Source organism: Nannospalax galili, unplaced genomic scaffold (assembly GCF_000622305.1).
Source record: "Nannospalax galili isolate Female #2095 unplaced genomic scaffold, S.galili_v1.0 scaffold893, whole genome shotgun sequence".
Classification (NCBI taxonomy): Eukaryota; Metazoa; Chordata; class Mammalia; order Rodentia; family Spalacidae; genus Nannospalax; species Nannospalax galili.
Genome location: NW_008333776.1, coordinates 223,237 through 244,295, shown reverse-complemented (window position 1 = coordinate 244,295; position 21,059 = coordinate 223,237). Strand labels below are relative to the sequence as shown.

General features: G+C 37.9%; 1 protein-coding gene across 1 annotated transcript in view; it reads right to left on the bottom strand.

Annotated features, from left to right (window-relative positions):
- Babam2 (BRISC and BRCA1 A complex member 2) overlaps positions 1 to 21,059 on the bottom strand; it is a gene marked incomplete at its 5' end in the record, with an annotated part of 408,743 nt that overhangs the window by 192,397 nt on the left and 195,287 nt on the right. The window contains 1 exon segment of the mRNA XM_008828413.2: positions 3,191 to 3,300. Within this exon segment, the coding sequence (XP_008826635.2) occupies positions 3,191 to 3,300 (110 nt within the window).

The window sequence follows — 21,059 nt, the reverse complement described above, 5'->3', positions numbered from 1 at the left end:
AGCTGAATTTTGTTTTATTTTTAAAGTTTACTAATACTTCAAAAAAAAAAAACTTATAGTATACAGAAGTATTCAAAGAATGAAAAGAACAATTAAAAATGCAGATTTCCCTGTAAGGTAACAAACAGTCTTTCATAGACTCACATAAGGAATTATTTTTGCATTAAAAAATGTATTATATCTTGAGATAGAATTCAAAGGACTTCTTACAGTATACTATATATATATATATATACACACACACACCGTATACTATATATATTATATATGTGCATACTAAAAAGTATATATACTCCTTAGTATGCCTTTTTAAAATGACCCTTTCTTGCCGGGCATGGTGGTGCACACCTTTAATCCCAGCACTCAAGAGGCAGAATCAGGCAGACCTCTGTGAGAGGCCAGCCTAGTCTACACAGCAAGTTCCAGGCCAGCTGGGGCTACCGAAAGACCCTGTCTCAAAAATAAATAAATAATAAAATAAATTTAAAAAGCAAAAATAAAATTACCCTTTCTTGTTCCTATTTTAGAAATTAGAAAAAGGGCTTAAAATACCTCTTTCTTTACCATCTTTCTTTAGCTCTCAATAGGATACCTGTTGTTTCTTCAGATCATATCAAAGATTTTAAGAATGAGAGTATTTTATTAGCAAATTTACTTGCAAACTAGGTACAGTAACTTCAAAGGACTACGCTGGCTTCTGTTCAGGGGAATAAAAACAAGTCTTTCTAGGTAAGCTTACTGGCACAGTCTGCAATCCCAGCAGCTCAGCAAGCTGAGGCAGGAGGATTTACAAGTTCAAGGTCTGCTTGGCTACATAGTAGTTTCAGAACAGCCTGAGGGAACTTAGTGAGACATCCTGAATGTCAACTCCTTAACTAGTGTGTGTTCACTTTATGCCTATCCTTCCCCTTTCTACCCCAACTCTTCCCTGCCAACCACTCATTCATTCTTCTGCTATGAACTCTATCAATAAAGTACCAATAGTAATAGCTACTGTTTGGTGAGTGCTGGTCACAGTGCCAGGCTCTGAGGGGAATGCTTCATGAACATTCCCCTCAAAATAACATTACAAAACAGGTATTGGTATCCCTGTTTTATTGTGGAAAAAGTAAGAGTTGAGATGTTAATAGTTCACTAGCTGCTAAGGGGCAAAATCTGGGTTTATGCAGCTCTCTTTGACTCCAGAACACCCTCCTTTTACACTGTGCTGTTGCTGCTAGCAGCTAATGTCCACTTACTAACATGCTCAGTACTTTCAGTTAGAACCTCATGTCTTCAGCAGGTCAAAATGGAGCACTTGCTGCTGTAAAATCCTCTTTTAGATGCTATTGGAGATACATAAATAAATGAGAGACTGCCTGTAGATTACTATCTTCATAATCTCCCACATTTGTTATAAGCAGCTGTATCACATCAGTTTGTAAGAAGGGGTATCCATGACTCATAACTTAGAGCAACTAAGGTCAGAGGGTGTGAAAATGGCTCAACATACTAATATCAGATGGCAACCACATCTACTCTTAGACAAAAATCAGCCAACCCTAACTAAATAACTTACAGAGAACTTTAATAATACAGTTCCTCCCACATTTGTTATAAGCAGCTGTATCACATCAGTTTGTAAGAAGGGGTATCCATGACTCATAACTTAGAGCAACTAAGGTCAGAGGGTGTGAAAATGGCTCAACATACTAATATCAGATGGCAACCACATCTACTCTTAGACAAAAATCAGCCAACCCTAACTAAATAACTTACAGAGAACTTTAATAATACAGTTCAGTCAGAATCTGTTCTTTAAAAAAAAAAAACAAAGACCTCTGTTAATGAAAAATTTGTCTTGTCTGAAGTTCCCAACCAAATCTGCTTATAATCCATTTTCAATGAACCTCAGCTTCCTCTGAATAGAGGAAGCTACTAAAGCATTTAGCCAACAATAAGCACATTGTGGAGTGAGTCTTTATAAAACTCATTACTGATGAGAAAACTTAATTAGAAAACAAGTACAATAGCAAACCACTTTTACTATGTGGCTGGATGTTGTATAAAATTATATAGAACTAAACAAACAAACAAACAAAAAATCAAACATCATTTTAAACTATCTAGTTTTAGTATCACCTTCCCTAATCCTTAAATAACTTTTTGTTTAATATTTTATTTATTTTTAAATTTTATTTTATTTATTATTTTTATTTTATGTGTATGAGTGTATTGCCTGAATGTGTGAGTGCACTCATGCTGTGTAATGTGGTGGAGATCAGAAGAGGGCTTTGGATTCCCATAGAACTGGAGTTAAGGACAGTTCGTAGCTGCCATGTGGGTGCTGGGAATTGAACCGGGGTCCTCTGCAAGAGCAGTCATCTCTCCAGCCCCCTTGCTTAATATTTTGAAGAGACTAGTTATATTTTCACAAATAACTCTAACAGTCACAAATATATGTTAAGTCAGATATTCAGCCGTTTTCTTTAGGCTACAACTAATGTTTACAAACCCCACAGGACACCTTGAAAGAGTCACAATTTGGGCTCAGTTGTACCTATATTTCTCTTAAGTATTTATAGGCACAATACTAAGACCATAAACTACATGAATAAGATTCGCTCAAAGATTATATTGGCAAATACTATCTGCATGTACCGTAACATCAAAACTCTGGATACAAGGTTGGGCTTGGTGGTGCATGCCTTTAATCCAGCACACTAGAGGTGGGGGCAGGCATATCTCTGTGAGATTGAGGCCAGCCTGATCTACAGAGTGAGTTCCAGGCCAGCTAGGGCTACAGGGAGACCCTGTCTGAAAACAACAACCAAAAACTCTCAATACAAAGCTGAAGAGATGGCTCAATGGTTAAGAGTGCCTCCTGCTCTTGTAGAGGACCTGGTTCAGTTCCAAGCACCCAAACTGGGCAGCTCATAATTGCCTGTAACTCCAGTTCCAGAGGATCTGATGCCCTCTTCTGGCCTTTCGGAGCACTTGTATGCAAGTGGTGCACATACATACACTCAGCTGCACACATGCGTACACATAAAATAAAAATTTAAATAAAACCTTTTAAAAAAAACTCAATACAACCAATTTCTAGGAAAGAAAGATTAATAAAAATAAAAAATTAACAGTTCGTACCTCACAAAAAAAGAGTGAAACAAATTAGAGGCACCCATCTTATGTTAGAGACACTGACACTTACTGCTCAATTCGAGGTGACAAGTATAGCTTGGGATACACCTGGGTGGCTTCAGTGTCCTCAAAACTGACAGAAAGGAGGGCCACATCTTCTCCAGGATCTTCATTTACATCCTTAAAAATAAGTGAAAAACACAATGTCATGAGCACCTGCTCTCTGAAGATTTTTGGTTTTTTTGAGACAGGGTCTCAGTATATATTCCTGGCTGGCCTCACATTAGAGATCCCCCAGCTTAGCCTCTCAAGTGCCAGGATCACAAGCATGTACCACCAGGCCAAGTTCACTCTGCAATCCTCTTAGTGATGAGCTCACAGTCCACTGGCATGAAGCCATGGGTGTGAGCTGTCCTTATTCCAACCAAACAGCTCAGCATAACACCCTTGCCTCACACCTCATCACTCAAATGTGATGGCTTTCAAATTTCTTGACTTGCCTACACAATAAGGCACAAAGTGCTCACCCAACCTTACTTGTTCCCACATCCCCAGTTAAGGAGGGGAGTGAATCTTGTGGTAACAAAGCAGACAGGAGCATACTTAACACCTCCTAGTAACCACATTGCTACAAATATGATTTATAAACACAAGCAACAGCAAAATGTTAAAAATTCTCAATAATCTTATTATACCTACCTTCATGGTAAGTTATTTAGGTAGCAAAATTCCCAAGAAATATATTCTCATGAAATATGTCACCATAATACAAAGGCAAGGGGGCTAGATGCACACCTACTTTAACAAAGTGATTACAGATGATTTACCCGGGAACCACAAAGCATACATATCTTACATGCCCAGTTATAAGACTATAGAAGACAAAATTATTATTAATTCATGTGTGATCATTACTGATCAACCCACCAAGGAACACTTTGAGCTTAATCACAAAAAACTGGATTGATATGTGCCGGGCGCATACCTTTAATCCTAGCACTCGGGAGGTAAAGGCAGGCGGATGTCTGTGAGAGTTCAAGGCCAGCCTGGTCTACATAGACAGTTCCAGGTCAGCTGGGGTTACAGGGAAACCCTGTCTCAAAAAGACCAAAAAGAGAAAAGAACATGAATTGATAATTATAAGGCCAACTAAAATCATAATGCAAAAATAGCAGAGATTGAATATCAGAACCAACTCAAGGGAATACGGATGACATATTGATAAAGTATCCTGAATCAACACTGTGGAACTTTGACTATGTGCATGTGCTTCATGATTATTGCCAAGTACCAAGTTGTCAGCCAGCGTTCTCAATAAGATACTGCATTAGAATAACTCTACGAGTTTGTTGATTTTAATTTGTATATACCATATTTTAACCCTTAGTAACTTGGCAGTGGCTCCAAGTCAAGTATAAAAATTTTAAACACAATGGAATCATACTTCTTTCTCCCATAGGGACTAGTAAGAACTGATTTGTCTTTCTTAATTAGTTTAGAGGTATTTAGTGGGCCTCAACCATACCACGAGGGAGCCCCAACCTATGCTTTACTATCACTATGCATGAGGACTGAGAACCTCAGGCACAGTATCCATCACCTGTCTGACGCCTACTCCCTTTCCTGCATCTTGGGAAGCTAGTCAGCACACATACCACTCAGCCCTGACATCTTCAGTCTCCTTACCCTGCTTCTTGTACCTATAAGATGCACAAGAGGATGTATGCACAGGAACAAGGATCATAAAATCTCTCCCATTCTAAAACTGAAAAATATTTAGGAAGAATCATGCTGGACTCTACCTAGACCCAGTGTAATTCAATGTTGGGATTGTGAAAAATTGACAAAAGTAAAAGATCTCTGAACAGCAACAACCAAAAATTAATTCAAAATCAAATGTACAGTGAATCCAAGGTGTTTCCCGCAGAGCTTTCCCATGTGGCATGCTGTACTTTCATTGCAGTCTTGATCCTATCACACATGTGTGCCTTGTATTACACATGCTGTCATACCACACATGCCAAGGAATGCTTCCTGAAACACCTTGACTCAGACTTCAGAATTGTATGTTATGAACTACTGTGTTTTTAACAGATATAAAAACTTTTCTGCCCTTATAGAAACATAGTGGTTTAATGGCAGACAGCAGACTTTCAATATTTTCCTACCACCATTCCTCAGCAAGTAAGTAACAAATTAGTATGTTTGGGGATTGTATTGTGTCAGAATTTTTGATTTTAGGAACTGCTGTTTGAATTGCAGGCTTGAGTTTCATTAAAAAAAAAAAACTCAATGAATTTTGACTTGGGATTAGGACAAATTTTTCAACAATTACTGAATTGTCCATAAACATACTTCTGCTGTTTTGTACTATGTATTTATACAAAGTGGTATTCTCAGCATTTAAGAATATAAAATCAAAATGCAGATCAACTCTGAAAGATGTTGACAATGTCCTGCAGCATAAGATATTCATCCAAGATGTAATTCTTCATAGAAAAATAAACAAGTATACGAAAATTTGCTTTGGGTTTAAACAAATGGTAAAATTATATGTATACAACAAATTGCTTTGAAATAGATTTCCTTTTGGCATATCATCAATCATTTGATTATATACATGTTTTATATACTTATATAAACAGAGTTGTGTAAAAATTTCTCATGTAAAAAGGAATCATGAGAAGCTAGGCATGATGGTACATGCCTTCAATCCCAGCACTCAGGTGGATTTGTGACATCAAGACCAGCCTGGTCTACATGGTAAGTTCCAGGCCAGCTAAAGCTATAGGAAGACCCCGTCTCAAAAATAAATAAATAAATAAATATTTTAAAATCTTTAAAAAATGGGTTCTTGCCTTGGCAAGATGGCTCAGAGGGTAAAGGCACTTATCTCCAAGTCTGATGACCTGATTTCAATCCCCAGTCCCACATGGTGGAAGAAGAGAACTGACTCACCAACTCCTACAAACTGTTCTCTGACCTCTGCATACATGCTGTGGCAAGCGTGTGTACACACACACACACACACACACACACACACACACACACACACACACACACACACACACACACACACATTAAATCAGTAAGTATAATAAAATAAAAATTGTGGTTTTAATCTAAATACAATGAGTAGTTTAAAGGAAAGCAATTAAGTGACTGGCATGGTAGTTACACTGATTTAAGAAGAATAATGAAAGTGACTTAGAATGGAGGAGTGGAAATTGAGGTGGGTCAAAATAGATTTCAGACACAGCAGAGGCAGGATTTTTTTTTTTTTTTGATGGGGCAAGTGAAGAGGGGCAAAGGGTGATGGCAAAGATCTCAACCACTTCCCAAACTGAAGTAACTGGGTAATGTGATGCCTGCCGTTTTTGGTAGGGACCAGAGTAGGGAGTCTTAGTTTCCTTTCCTGTTGCTGTGATAAAATACCCTGAATAAAGAAATTTAGGGGAAGAAAGGTTTGATTTCACCTCATAGTTCCATAATAGAGAAGTCACAGGCAGAAGTTTGAGGGATCTGGTCACACTGTATCCATAATCAGGAACAGAGAACAAAGAATTACATGCTAGTACCCATCTTGCTCTCTCCACTTTTATTCAACCCAAGGAATGATGTGGGCAGGTCTTTCTACCACAGTCAATACAATCAAGATAATCCCTCACAAAAATGTCCACAGGACAATCTAATCTAGAAATTCCTCATTGAAACACCCTCCCCAGGGTGATTCTACATTGTATGAAGTTGAAAATCAAAACTAACTCTCACATAAGGTCAGGTCTATTTAAGAAACTGAGAATTTAATTTCAAATATGTTAAAGAATTGAAGTTGACTGTTTGACCTCTATGAGGTATCCATGAGACGTTAACCACAAAACAATCTAGAGAGTATAGGAATGGCTCCATTGGAAGTAGTGCCCTATCCATCGGATTAAACATTAGGGAACAGATACAATCACCTAGTGAAGAAGGCTGCAATGGTAATGGCTAGGCTCTATGGAATGCCAAGATCTAGAAATTGCTTAGGGCCTTGGAGGTCACCTAACAAGAAAATGTGATGTGTAGAATCTGAAAAAGGAGACATTTAAGAGGTTAATAGCACTAGAGCTGTTCTTTGGAAAGGTAAGGAGAGATTCCCAATTGCTGTGAATTATAGAGGGAAAGGTAAGTAAGAGAAAAAAATAGAGACAGTATAACAGAACCTCAGACAGTGAGACTCTTGATTAAACAGAGAAACAGAAACAAGCCAGTCTGATCTGGAATATCCCTCAATTGAGATTTCCTTCTTGGGTGACTCTAAGTTGTGTCAAGTTGACAGTTAAAGTAAGAAGACACTGTATTTCCATTATCTTTATATGTTTATATATAAACATCTTTTTATGGAGGAAAGGGTCTATTTGGCTTATACTTCCAGGCTGTAGTCCATCATTGAAGGGTAATCAAGACAGGAACTCAAGGCAGAAGCTTGAAACAGAAACCATGGAGGAGCACTGCTTGCTTGCTTTCTCACTGACTTGTTCTCTGACTCATTCTCACTGAGCCTTCTTTTTGGTTGTGAACCTGAGTCTTTAATGCCCGTGCCAGTTCTCGGCCCTCAGTGAGCTTTCTTTTAATTTTTTAATTGAGCTTTGGTACATTTTATAACACAGTTCTTAATCAAATTTAGACTCCCTCCCCCATCCATGACCTCCCCCCAAATTGGACCTTACGTATTCCCCTATACATGTTAAGTTCTATCCAGATAAGCATTTGTACCCAGATGTCCTTCGGTGCAAATTCATCCACTGGAGTCTAGTCAGCCCATCTAGAGATCATAAACAAGGCATACTCTCCCTCACCTAGTAGTAGTTGGTCTCCAATAGTTCCCAGATGAGGGACAACCCACCACCTATTTCCCTCACTCCACTTTGGTATGGGTCCTGTGCTCGATGCCACCATTGCTTTTTCCTTTTAACTTCTTAATATTTTAGTTTTATGTTACAAAAATGAAGCTTGTTTTAACAAGTCCAACTATATAAGAATTTATTTAAAATAGCTCTTGCACTCCCCACCTCACCCCTCACTTTCCAAGGTAACCAATACTAACTGCATATTCCCAAACAACTTTCATAAACACACAGGCACATACTTGCATATAAACAGCTTTTTAACCTTGTGTTTTGTTTTCTCTAATGGGATAATATTATACACATCACTCTAACAATTGCTTTTTAAATAGCCACATAATGTTCCCCAGCATGGATTTATCCTTTCTTTAACCATTTCCCTAGCAACAGCCCTTTAGTTGCTTTGCAATTCTTAGCCACTTGATAATGCTGCCATGTATCTCATATCTCATAGGATGCCTATTTCTTAATAGATAACTAAAACTAGACTTGTTGGCTTACAGATCATGAACACATTTCAACAATTAAATAGACTCTTTTTACCAAGAAGATTGCAGAAATGTGCATTTGGGTCAATAAATATCTGCATCAGTATGGAGAAACTGTTGCCCCTTATTATATAACTGGGTACCAGTGTTATCACACTCTCACTCTTTTTTAAAAATATTTTATTTATTATTTTTATTTTATGTGTATGAGTTTATTGCCTGCGTGTATGTGAGTGTACCTGTGTCATGCAATGCCACGGAGGTCAGAAGAGGGCTTCAGATTGGGAATTCCCTGTGGAACTGGAGTTAAGGATGGTTTGTAGTCGCCATGTGGGTGCTGGGAATAGAACCTGGGTCCTCTGCAAGAGCAGTCAGTGCTCTTAACTGTTGAGCCATCTCTCCAGCCCCATGCTTTCACTCTTTTTAATAATGGCAATTTAATAGGTAGAAATGCTATCCCCAGCTTAGATTCAGTGCCTGAGCTAAAGCAAAGTTTCACTTGTTTCTTGGACATTCATATTTTTTTCTGTAAATTTCTGATCAAATCACTTTTTGATAACTAATAAGTTCATTAACCCTTTCCCACTACGTGTGTTCATGAACACGTTCATGAACTAATGAATGTGAATTCCTAGCTTTTATTCTCTACATCTGGTAATATTTTTTGGAACCTGCTTTTAAGAAGTAGCTATCACCAGTGAAGTCTGGAAGCAACGTGCTGACTCCTAGCCATTATGCCGCCCCCACACAACAAAACAAGCCTTATAGAATTAGTGGTTTTAACAGAAAAGCCCAGGTTGGGAATCTAAGCTTACTTATTGCTGCTCATTCTTTTACAGATTAAAATATTCAATAAAGAATTCTTTCTGTAAAACGAGGATGGAAACTTAAAAAAAAATACTTAGGGTACTTAACAAATAAAAACCACCTAGTTTACATAACTCTAAAACAAACTATCTAAGATTTAAAAAAATCATATTCAAAGAGAGTTTCATTTTGTGATCTCAGTAGTGAAGCCTTCTTCATATTTAGGTTGGTTACCATAAGTAAGGTAATAGAAAAGAAGTGACACTGATTTGCTGATGCCTTCCTCAGAGTACTTGCTTGAAAAGTCATGGCTAGAAGCTGTGAATGCAAATCACAAACCCTGAAAAAACACACTGTAAGAAACCAAGGGCCACTGAAGTCCTCTATAAGGCACAGCTTCAGTCCATATGCCTATGGATACTTCATAATTACTTCTCTTTCCTTCTTCAGTATTTTCCACTTCAGTATCATTCCAATAAAGAACACAAATGCTTAAAAATAATCCTTCAAAGGAAAAAGGATGGACTTGGTTTATATAATCAACACTTATTATCTGACATTTCACAAAAAGCACATGAAACACTGGCCTGTTTATTCCTAGTTTATCTTATGAACTACTATTTTTTTTTTTATCTTTAGGACTCATTTTATTTCTTGCCTTTGTAACAGACGCCCTCTTTCTTCTCATTTAGATAACTGAGAAGTACCTTGAGTTTTCTTTTCTTTTTTTTCTTTTTCTTTTTTATTGAGTCAAGAATTGTATACTCCTCTTGGTGTAGCACACAAATTTTCCTTGAATTGGTATCTGACTCCTAATGGATAGCTAGGTTTGGTTTGGGGTGCTTAAATAAGCCCAAAGAGTTCTAAAAATACAAATCCACACAGTGCTGTCTCCAGTTTCTGCAAATCTAACAGGCTTGTACATGTGTTCCCTCCCATCTGGGAAATTAGAAAAGAAGCTCTTGTACCATGGGTCTTAGAAGCTAACATTACGGATGATTATTGTAACCACTAATGGCAGCATTTCGAAACAGGGGATGGTTAAAACGTAGTAAGGGACATTTAAAAATGTACAAGTATACACTTTCAGGGCTTTCTATCATGCGCCATCTCAAACTGCCATGGGCTAAATGGGGAAAAAAGATGCCAAATCTGCTAAAGCTAAAGAATGTTGCCTTCTTCCTACACAAAAGTGTGTCAGGCACTCACATGTACATGGTGAGGTAATAACAGCCATGATATTCTGCTGAGATGTAACAATGATTCTGGCTCAGCATTTGACTGTAACAGAAAGGGGTCCTGATGTTTATAGTGAATATTTACAATAGGCTAGGTGAGTTCCTGAGAGTCTAAAAGCTTTTCCTCCATCCCCAGTGTCTGGAACATAGTACACACATAACAAATTGGTTGAAAAAAATTAATGCAGGAATAATAGAAAGAATGAGTACGTGAGTGCGATTACCCATGGCACTTGCTTTTCTAATTTGAAAAATGTTTGAGTTTCAGGAACAGTGTATAAAATTGATGAAACAGAAAGTGCCTTCATCTAGGAAGATCTTCAGTATTTATCTTTTTAGTATCTTAAATCTACAATCACTTATATTTTATTTAAAAACCTCAAATTTGAAAAATAGTAACAGTCAAGGATATATCTATTAATATAATAAGGGTCAATATTTCTTTTTGGATCATGACTCACTTATATAACTATTCACAATTGAAGCTCTTGGCAAATATCAAAAGCCTATAGAAAAAAACAATCTTGGAAATGAAAGTAAATACAAGTACAGTTTATCATGATGCAGTACTCCTTTAGTATGCTAATTGTTTCAAGACAACAACCATTAAACAAGCCCCTATATGTTGAGAACATTAGTGTCCAATACAGGTACAAATTATCAGGTAATTGCTGACAGACATCAGCTGAACCAAAACGTTATTAAATAAGGGTCACATAAGAAGGACAATTAAAAAAAAAAAACATTGTATTTCTCAATTCAAAAGGGTTTACAACAAATTTATAACCATTACTAGCAAAACCAGTCCATGGGCATAGAAGACTATAATAAAGCTATTATATGGTACACCAAAAGTCTGGTTTGCATCATTTGAGTAATATTTAAAATGTACTTAGACTTGAGATTGACCACGATTCCCTGGGTGATGAAGAAATACTTTTGTATAATACAAAAACCATGAGTTTTTGACAAGCTACAAGAAAACTAAAAATTTCAAAAACAAAATCTTATTCTGAAATATGATGAGAAAAGGTTTATTCATTAGATACTCCAGTATTTAATATAGATTCAATACCATCAGATTACATAAATTTAAATTTTTCAAATCAGTTTTCTTTCAAGTGGGAGAGAGTAAGATTCTCTTATAGTGCTATTATTCATTCAAGCATTTAACAAATAAATAAAACACATAGTATGCTACAAATGTTATGGAGGAAACTTAAAGCAAAGAAAGGAAATGAGGGGGGAATGAAAGATCAATAAGGTAGGTCAACAAGAATATTATGGAGAATTAGCATATTACTTCTTATGAGATTTAGATAACAGGGTGTGATGGTATAGGCCTTTAATCCCAGCACTCAGGAGGCAAAGGCAGGCAGATCTATGTGAGATGGAGCCTGCCTAGTCTACACAGTGAATTCTAGGCCACCCTGTCTCAAAAAGATTTAAAAAAACAATACAGATATTTAGGTTAAAGTCTTCTTCCTGACTGTGTTGTAGTGGTAAGTAATCCCAATCAAGATCTGAATTTGGAGTCTACTGGTATTAAGACATGACAGTGAATACAGTATGAATGTGAATAAATCTAAGCATTAGAATTATCTACAAACAAGGAAAATGATGAACATAAGACCTTGGGCTCATTCTGTCCCATAAAACCCTAGAAATTTCTGAATTTAGGTCCTTTTCCCTTCATTAAAATGCTGGGAAATATACAAGTTCCAGGAAAGGTAGTATAGCCAGAAGGCAAACAAATTCAAGGGTAAAAGAATAAAGTTGAGTCAAACAGATGAAGAGCAATAGATGGGTCCCAATTGGCTGGTTCCTGCTGGTGTGGTGGCTCCCAACCCTGAGTCTTCCTTCCACACATCAACATCCTGAAGCATTGGGTTAAGAGTTCTGAAGACCCAGTTACAGCTCACCTCCACCACATGCTGAATTCTTTTTATGATTTGCTATCCCTTAAAGAGGAGTACTTACCAGAGTTACTTCTGATTAGGTTGGTCAAGTGGATGTGGATCCATTTATTTCCCTGCCTTATCCAGACAAATTTCCCTGACTTATCTAGACAAACTGGACCACTCTCCATTTATTTTACTAGATCTTTAAAATTTTTTTTAATATTTTATTATTTTTATGTTTATGAGTGTATTGCCTGCATGCCTGCATGTATGTAAGTGCACACATTCATGCAATGCTCACCGAGGTCAGAAGAGGGCACTGGATCCCTGAAACTAGAGTTGTTAGCCACCATGTGGGTGCTGTGAATCAAATCCAGATCCTCTGCAAAAGGAGCCAGTGCTCTTAACCACTGAGCCATCTCTCCAGTCCTTATTTTACTAGATCTTGACTAGCACCTTTACACTTGTCATTCCTCATATCAAAAGTTCTTTCTCTCTTTTTCTTTGTGTGTGGGCATAGCCACACACAGCTTGTTAAGTAGGTAATAGGAATGTGAACTCAGTTCCTTATGCTGACACTTACTGGCTGTGCCATCTCTCTTTTTAATTGGTATGTTTTTAATTTTTGTAATTCTGGTAGGTTGTAAATTCGTTTGCCTATTGTTACTTTCATCTGCATTCTGATCTGTGTTCTCTCAAGGTAGCTGTCATCATGCTGCTTCATGCATTCTCCATGCTATCTGAGCAGTGTTCTATATTCCAAACCAACTGAGAATTCTTGAGGACTGGGTAGCAATCTGGACTAGTGAGACTTTCATCACTTCACAGGACACCTGACATGAACAACTTATGGAGAGGAAAAAACTACTTTTGGCTTGTAGCTTCACAGGTTTCAGTCTATGGTCACGTGCCCTGAGTCTAGAGTGAGGTAGTAACATCATGGTAGCAAAGGTTGCTTATCTCATGGCAGCTGGAAGGGAGAGAGGGAAGGACAGACAGACATAGACATGGGCACAGAGACAGACACAAGGAGACCAAGCATATCCTTCAAAGACACCTCCAGTGACCACTTTCTCCAGTGAGGCTCTACCTCCTAAACTTTCTAGAACCTACCAAAATAGGTAGGAGAGCAAGCATTCAATACACCAACCCTTTAGGGGAACTTCATATTCAAATCCTAAGAAGATCTAGCTCTTCCTTACTGTCATGTCTAATAATAGCAATTTATTCAGTGTTTAGTCAACTGATGGTTTTATTAGTGCTTTAACAACCTTATAAAATAGAATTTATTATTCTCACTTGGAGATTAAGAAACTGAAGCTCAAAGAGATTATATGGAGCTGGGTGTGGTGGTGCACACCTTTAATCCCAGCACTCGGGAGGCAGAGGCAGGTGGATCTCTGTGAGTTCAAGGCTAGTATGGTCTACATAGTGAGTTCCAGGCCAGCTGGGGCTATAGGGAGACACTGTCTCTAAAAGACCAAAAAAGAAAAAGAGATTAAATGGTAAACATGAGTTTTGAATTCATGCATGTTGAGTTGGAACCTGGACTCAGTAATGATGCCATCCCCACCTACCCCCTCACTCAGCTCCACTGTATGCTATTGGGAACAAGGAAGACCAAGTATCAATGTTCAAAAAAGGGAATAAAAACTTGGAATCCAGTGCAGGAAAAGTAGCAAAGAGTTACTGCACATTTAGCTGTTTCCCATTTAGTGTCTAAATCTGTATGCTCCAAAACACATGAGCAACCATTTCTTACTTCCTTGTTACCCAGAACAGACTATCCTGCTTGGAACAGGAATCCAGTAGATACTAAAAAACAGAAAAGAATATACATTATGCGTTTAATGTTTACTTTTAGAAACTACAGAGTAAGAAATTAAAAGTCATGAAAGTGTAAAAACTAACAGCTCTAGAAGTCACGCTGCCAAATAGAATGAATCCATTTGATCTTCCCACAGACTCGGTGAAAGTGGATGGCTTCCCCAGGAACACTGCTGAGAATCATCAAGTTCTAAGATCACGATGCTTATTTCCCTTCAATTCAGTTAGGCACATTCCATGATTAACTAACTCGACTCAGTGAAAATAAGAAGTGCTGATTTTCAGGTCAGGGAAGGATAAACTGATATTCCGTAAATAGCCAATTCTTAGAGGATGAGCTCAGGACACCAGGGCAGTGTTGCTGCCACCTGCCTTTGCCTTCCAAAAGTGATACTTTGAGTTCATTACTACTAGAAGTCAAGATACAGCATAGATTTAGGTTTTACAAAATTTGTATTTTGATCCTTTTCATGAACAAAGGCCATTTCACAGTTTCGTTTATGTAAGAATCTGCTTGTGAAGCTATACTTGCCCTTAATATGTTAGTTATAGCTGCTGTTTAGAAAACTAAATTGAAACACATGCTGTTCAAATAAACTTTGGGGGAAAAAATCCAGGCTCTTTTTAAATAATGATGATCAACATTTTCTTGGTCAGTTCCTATCCCATCAGTTATTATGCCTAACAAACACCCTTGAGAGTTGCCAGTTTTTTTTTGGGGGGGGGGGCAGATTTAGAACTGCTCTAAAAGCTGTGCAATAGACTCTTTTTCTCCAAGAAGCTGAAGACACTGGGTGAAGTATTTTGTGCTAGAGTCCGAGTTCTTCCTAGAAGCGAAAGATGTTTCCTTGCTTTTGCCAAATCCTCTATACTCACCAAAGCTTTCTGAGGAAGACCCTGGAACATGAGGTTTCCCCTATTAACCCCAACAACCCTGCTCTTAAGGAATCTGCTAAGAAGAACCTTCTAGACTATTTAAACCATCAATCTGCAACTGTTTTACAAATTGTATTGAATTACATCTTGGTATATCTCTGAATTGTGAGGTTACATAGGTATAACAATACAAATCTTGTGTCTGACTTTTATTCAAGAACTGAATAAAACGAAAATAACAGAGAGTCTTTATCTAGGTATATATGGAATTGATATGAACACTGCCTACCATGTCCTTAGTATGTCTCTAACTTAAAGAAAAGGTACATAAAAGCTTTTACTTAAATCCTTTATGCAGAACTTTACAAGTGACACTGATTTAAAGCATCAGTTGATATGGTAGACATCTGTGATCTGCCTACCTGACTCCTCTCTTCTCTTGAGAAGCATCAGTCTTCTGGATGCCACCCACTCTAAGCCCAATTGTCACAGCTCCCAAAAGCACACTGTGTTTTTATGCCTTGGGAACACCTGGTAGGTCTAAAGCAAGGCCAATCCTTTCTTTAAGCTTTGTAACTAAGTATAGACCAGCCCCTCTAAAGAGGCAGAAGAAACCACCAGTACCTATATGTCCCCCACATAGAAGAGATGAGGTTACAATGAAAGAGAATGAAGCCAACTCAAAGAAATGAAGAGGAGAGAGGCCAGGGTCTTGGCAACATCTGACTCTATCCCATAGGCCTGCCCAGCTGTGTCCCTTCTTTTCCTGTGGTTTGGCTATTCAGTCTGCTCCTGGCTTTAGAAAGCTAATAAATTGCCCTAGATGCCTGAGCTGGTTTGAAGTGGTTTCCTTCACTTATAAGTAACATTTTTTCTTTATAAATTTTTGGACTGACTAATAAGCATGATACCATGGCAAATCAAAATGTGCAGAAGTGCTACAAAGGGAAGAAAAGCTTATCTCTTGGGCACTGGAATGCTTATTACATGCAATGTAATGCTGGGCCCTTAACAGAACCTCAGACTCTTGAGTGAAGATGAGCTGCATGCTACACATATGCCAGAAGAAAGACTCATTTAAGCAGTCTCCTACAACAGTGCCAGGCTTCAGCTGCAGCTAAGCTGCACAGCTCTGGAGCTGCTGCCTCCCATCTCGATGGTCTTGAAATAACACCCCAACCCATTCTGGGCCCCTAAACACCTTGTGTTCACTGTTCCTCCTCACTCAAAGAATGAAAAAGTTGATTTATGCTAAAAGAAGAAAGTTCATAGCAATATGCCATTTGAATACACAAAATGTTGTACAAATTTGTCCTGCAACTTGAGAACTGCCCAAATATGGTGAACTTTTAGCTATAGAAAAAAATTGCAAAGAGATTACATGTTTTTGTTTTTCCATATGATATGCCAAATGTGGGTATTGTGGGAAGCAACAGGCTTGTACAGCTTTTGCAATGTACGTGAAGGTGCCAAGCACAGAACCAGGCAGAAAGAGAGTACTCCACAAACGCTAGCTTCACTCCTCACTCCTTCATGCCTTGGTCTCCCATCTTTCCCTATAACAGCTCATTCTTTCTACTACTTTTTAAAAATTGTGTTTATTATTTTTATTTTGTGTGTATGTGTGTATTGCCTGCATGTAGGTAAGTGCACCAGTGTTGTACAATGCTGGCGGAGGTCAGAAGAGGCTGTCGGATCCCCTGGGACCGGAGTTATGGACAGCTGTTAGCTGCCATGTGGGTGCTGGGATTCGAACCTGGGTCTTCTGCAAGAACACCAGTGTTCTTAACTGAAGAGCCATCTCTCCAGCCTCCGATTCTTCCTACTATTAAAGCTACACTCTGTTGTCTCCTCTCCAAGTTACTGTGAGGTCTGGGGTTTAGAGATTGTTCTCATATGATTCTGAGCATGAAGACAGAAGGGAATACACCTGAGAAGTGGATAACACCTTTATGCTCAACCACCCAGCAGGTCTCTTGGCTTGTACTTAGTGCCCACAGCATCTAGGCAACACTTATTTCAAGTTATTTCCACTACCTGGCACCATGTCTTCATTAATTGAACCAACACAAGCCCCCAAGACAGAGGCCTACTAAAATCTTTCCCCTAGTACTGAGCACTCATTTATTGATTTACATATTGACATTATTTGCAGAACCTAAAGGGCAACTTGGAGCTCAAGGAAAAAAGAAGAGAGAGGTCTGAACTGTATTTCTGGAACTGGCTATAGGAAAAGATCCTAGATAGAAAATGAATTCGGAGAAGCAAATACTCTGCCTTTCTCCCAGCCTAAAAAGCCCTCCTGTCTACAATGGCCTGCATTCAAGCTCCTCTGAGCTATCTGTCTAACCTATTCCCCCACTCGCCCTAACTACAGCAGATCCCCACACTCTACACTGTTGTCCTATAAGTTCTCAAATGTCATCTGATCTTGACTGCCTTCCCTTCCCCAACTCCAAGTCTCTATTTCAGATGTCGCATCGGAGACTTCCTTGACCATCATCTGATGTAATGGTCTTCTTCTACACTACTCCAGGTCTTTATCTACACTCCTCATGTAGTAAAATTTCATCATTTCTTTTGTATTTTAAACTGTTTATGTGTGCACTTGTATTTTCTTTGAATGGATTCTTTAAAAGCAGAGGCTGTTTCATTCATTTTATATTTCTACTGCCTAGAAGGATGTGTTCTACAAAAAAGGCATTAGTAAATATTTGATGGGAAATGACTGAATGACTACATATGCTTGTCCACAAATGACTGATCCAAAATGGACTGCACAAGCAGGCTTCACTATTAAAAACAGCAGAGCTCTATTAATTAACAACCCAACTTTCCAACAGAAAGCAATTGGCATAAATTTGGTCAGAATATGTGTTTTACCACCACGTTCAGATTATACCTAGGAACAGAGGAAACAGGCTTATACACTCAAGGAAACAAACTTATACACTCAACTGAATGATCAAACCCCATACTACAGAAAGGCAAGAGCAATCTTTCTACCATTTCTAATCAAAACCTGACTCCCTAAAACTAAAGCTAATAAGCTTCTAAATAACACTCGGTGTGGTGCCATGATATCTTAGGTCATTTAGGGTGTACCAACCCATGTGTGGTATGCTATGTTAAATATAAGAAACACCTCAAATAACTGCAGCTATGTGGGGTACAGTGGCTCATGCCTTTAATCTCAGCACTTGAGAGTTAGAGACAGGCAGTTCTCTGTAAGACTGATGCCAGCCTGGTCTACATAGTAAGTTCCAGGCAGGCTGGGGCTAGGGAGACCCTGTCAAAAAAAGAAACAACAACAGAAAAACAACAACAACAACAAACAAACAAAACCCCTGCAACTACCAGTTTTCTCTCTCAAATAATACAAACACATGAAAATGTGAAAAGTATTTTTTTCTCCTTCAGTAAGAGCTCATCCAAGATAGTAAGTACAACACGATTAATGGACAAAGGCCCCATGAGGAAAAGCTACAAAATTCAATCATTTTTCTAGGGATTCAGAATCAATTCATCAAATTCTTTTTTTAAACTCTTTCTTACATTAGGCTTTTACAAGAAAAAGAGATAAAGAAAGTAGAAGAGTGATGGGTATCCCAAGAAGAAAAGACCCAGTACTTTTCAAAGTGACAAAGTAAGGAGAGCAGCTCTAGCTTTCTCAGCCTGCGTGAAGCTGAAGTGTAAGCACCTACTGTTTTCTACTGAAGATCCTGCTACCACTTCCTTATTTCAGGCTGTCAAATTCAAAATGCCTAGAGACAGAGAACCATGAGCACCCAGAAATGAGGGTGTGGTGGAACTTTTGTGAACAGTAGAATCAGGGAAGCCTACATGAAGTGATGGTGTGGCTTAGAGCCTTGCTACTCAGACTAAGCATCACAGAGGCCATTTGCATACACATTAAAATTCAAGAAACACTGGCTTAATGGACTGGCAAGTAAAGAAAAGAAAACAGAGGCATGCATAAAGAGAGAACTGAAAAGTACTGGGCTAACATCCTATGACTTCCCAGAAGAAAAATACAAGTGGATGATGATATTTCCCTGGGCTGGGAGACTAGAAGTATCTTACATGAAGCTTATGATTTATAAGGATACAAGCAATATAAAGGAAAAACTGACAAGTTAGGTTTCTTGAAAGTGAAAATTATTTGTACATCAAAATCCAGGACCAACAGGGTAAAACTGGCAAACCAAATATCTGCAAATCATATTTCCTTTTTTAAAATATAAGGTTTTACCATGTAACTCTGGCTAGTCTGGAATGTACTATACTGGGTTGACCTCAAACTCAGAGATCTACCTGCCTCTGCCTCCAGAGTGCTGAGATTAAAGGCATGTACCACTACATGGCCTGCAAATCATATTTCTATAAGACATTAAGATCTAGAATATGTAGAGAACTCCTAAAACTCAACAACAGAGGATTTGAGTAGACATTTCTCCAAGTAAGATACATAAACAACCAATAAACATATGACAAGACATTCGATATTAACCCAAACTACAACGACATGCCATCTCACATTCATCAAGAAGGGTTTTATATTAAAGGAAAAAAAAACTGGAAAATAGAGAATATTGGGAGGCTGTGGAGAAAATGGAAACCTTGTATACTGATGATGAAAATATATAAAAATAAAAATAGAAAATATTAAAGGAAAAATGGTCATAGAGGTGTGAACGCTGTGTTCTGAGGAGAACTAGAGATTGTGTGCACCTTACACATTCACTCAGAGGAGCCCAGGGGGAAGTAAATGGACAGGCTTCTTAGTTCCTTGCCCCTACTTCACTTGGAGTCCTTAGTATTCTATCTGCTTTATATTAAAACGAAATATTTGTAACCACTGATTCCAACACCCACAGATTAACAGAGACACTCAGATAATGGAAGTGAAGTGATTTGTCCTATGCTAATTAGTCACAGGGCAGAAACCCAAACTCCAGGCTACTGATTCGTGTTGCAATGCTTTTTTTCCTCTACATGATTCTGCGAGATCCAAATTTGCTTTGAAAACTCCTTGTCACGTACTAAACGAAATCTGTGTGAATCAAAAAGGAAATGCAAAATCCAAAAGAGGAAGAATAGATCAAAAGTGTCTCTACAGTGAGAAGAAATGTTCATATGTGGAAAACATTATATTAATAGCTCTATAAATGAAACACTATAAATTTGGGGCTTAGCATAGCTCTTGAGTAGGTGGATTTGCTAGAACTTTACTAATTATAGAAGTCCCGATGCTACATTTAGAAGCAGCATAAATAGAGTTAGGCTTTATCATTGGTCTGGATTATTGAAGAATGTTTCTCTCATTTCTAAACTAATAGTGGTTTAAGACCGATCAATTGATGAACATTCACAGCTTTGTGCTTATAAAGAAATTATGAACAGAAATTGTGACATTTCACGATGCATAAATGATGATGAAAGTACTGAAGCATTCTTCCAAGTTGTAATTCTCCAGAGAAGCTATTAACAGCTTCACATTTCTAATTCACACTGGAATGTGGATTCAAGCTGCTGAAAAAATTTTCTACTAAATAGATATCAAATAATATAATTAAGATAGCAGTCTAGGGTAAACCCTTAAGTTGGGTTACTTGAATCTGTTACTTAATCACAAATGGATAAAGATATAAGAAAACATATGAAACAATCCAGACAGGATTTCACAGACTATGCTAAGAAACAAAACTTGTTAAAACAATAATATTAACAAAAGAAGACAAAAAGTCCTTGCCCAAACCCCAATAAAACATTCTGGACTTTACTCCATGACTACACATATTGTCATTTATGCAGTTTGAGAAATAAGTAAAGTAACTGCTAGATAAAATCTGTCACAATAGAAGTGTGTTTTTAAGGGTAGTATATGAGGGCTGGAGAGATGGCTCAGTGGTT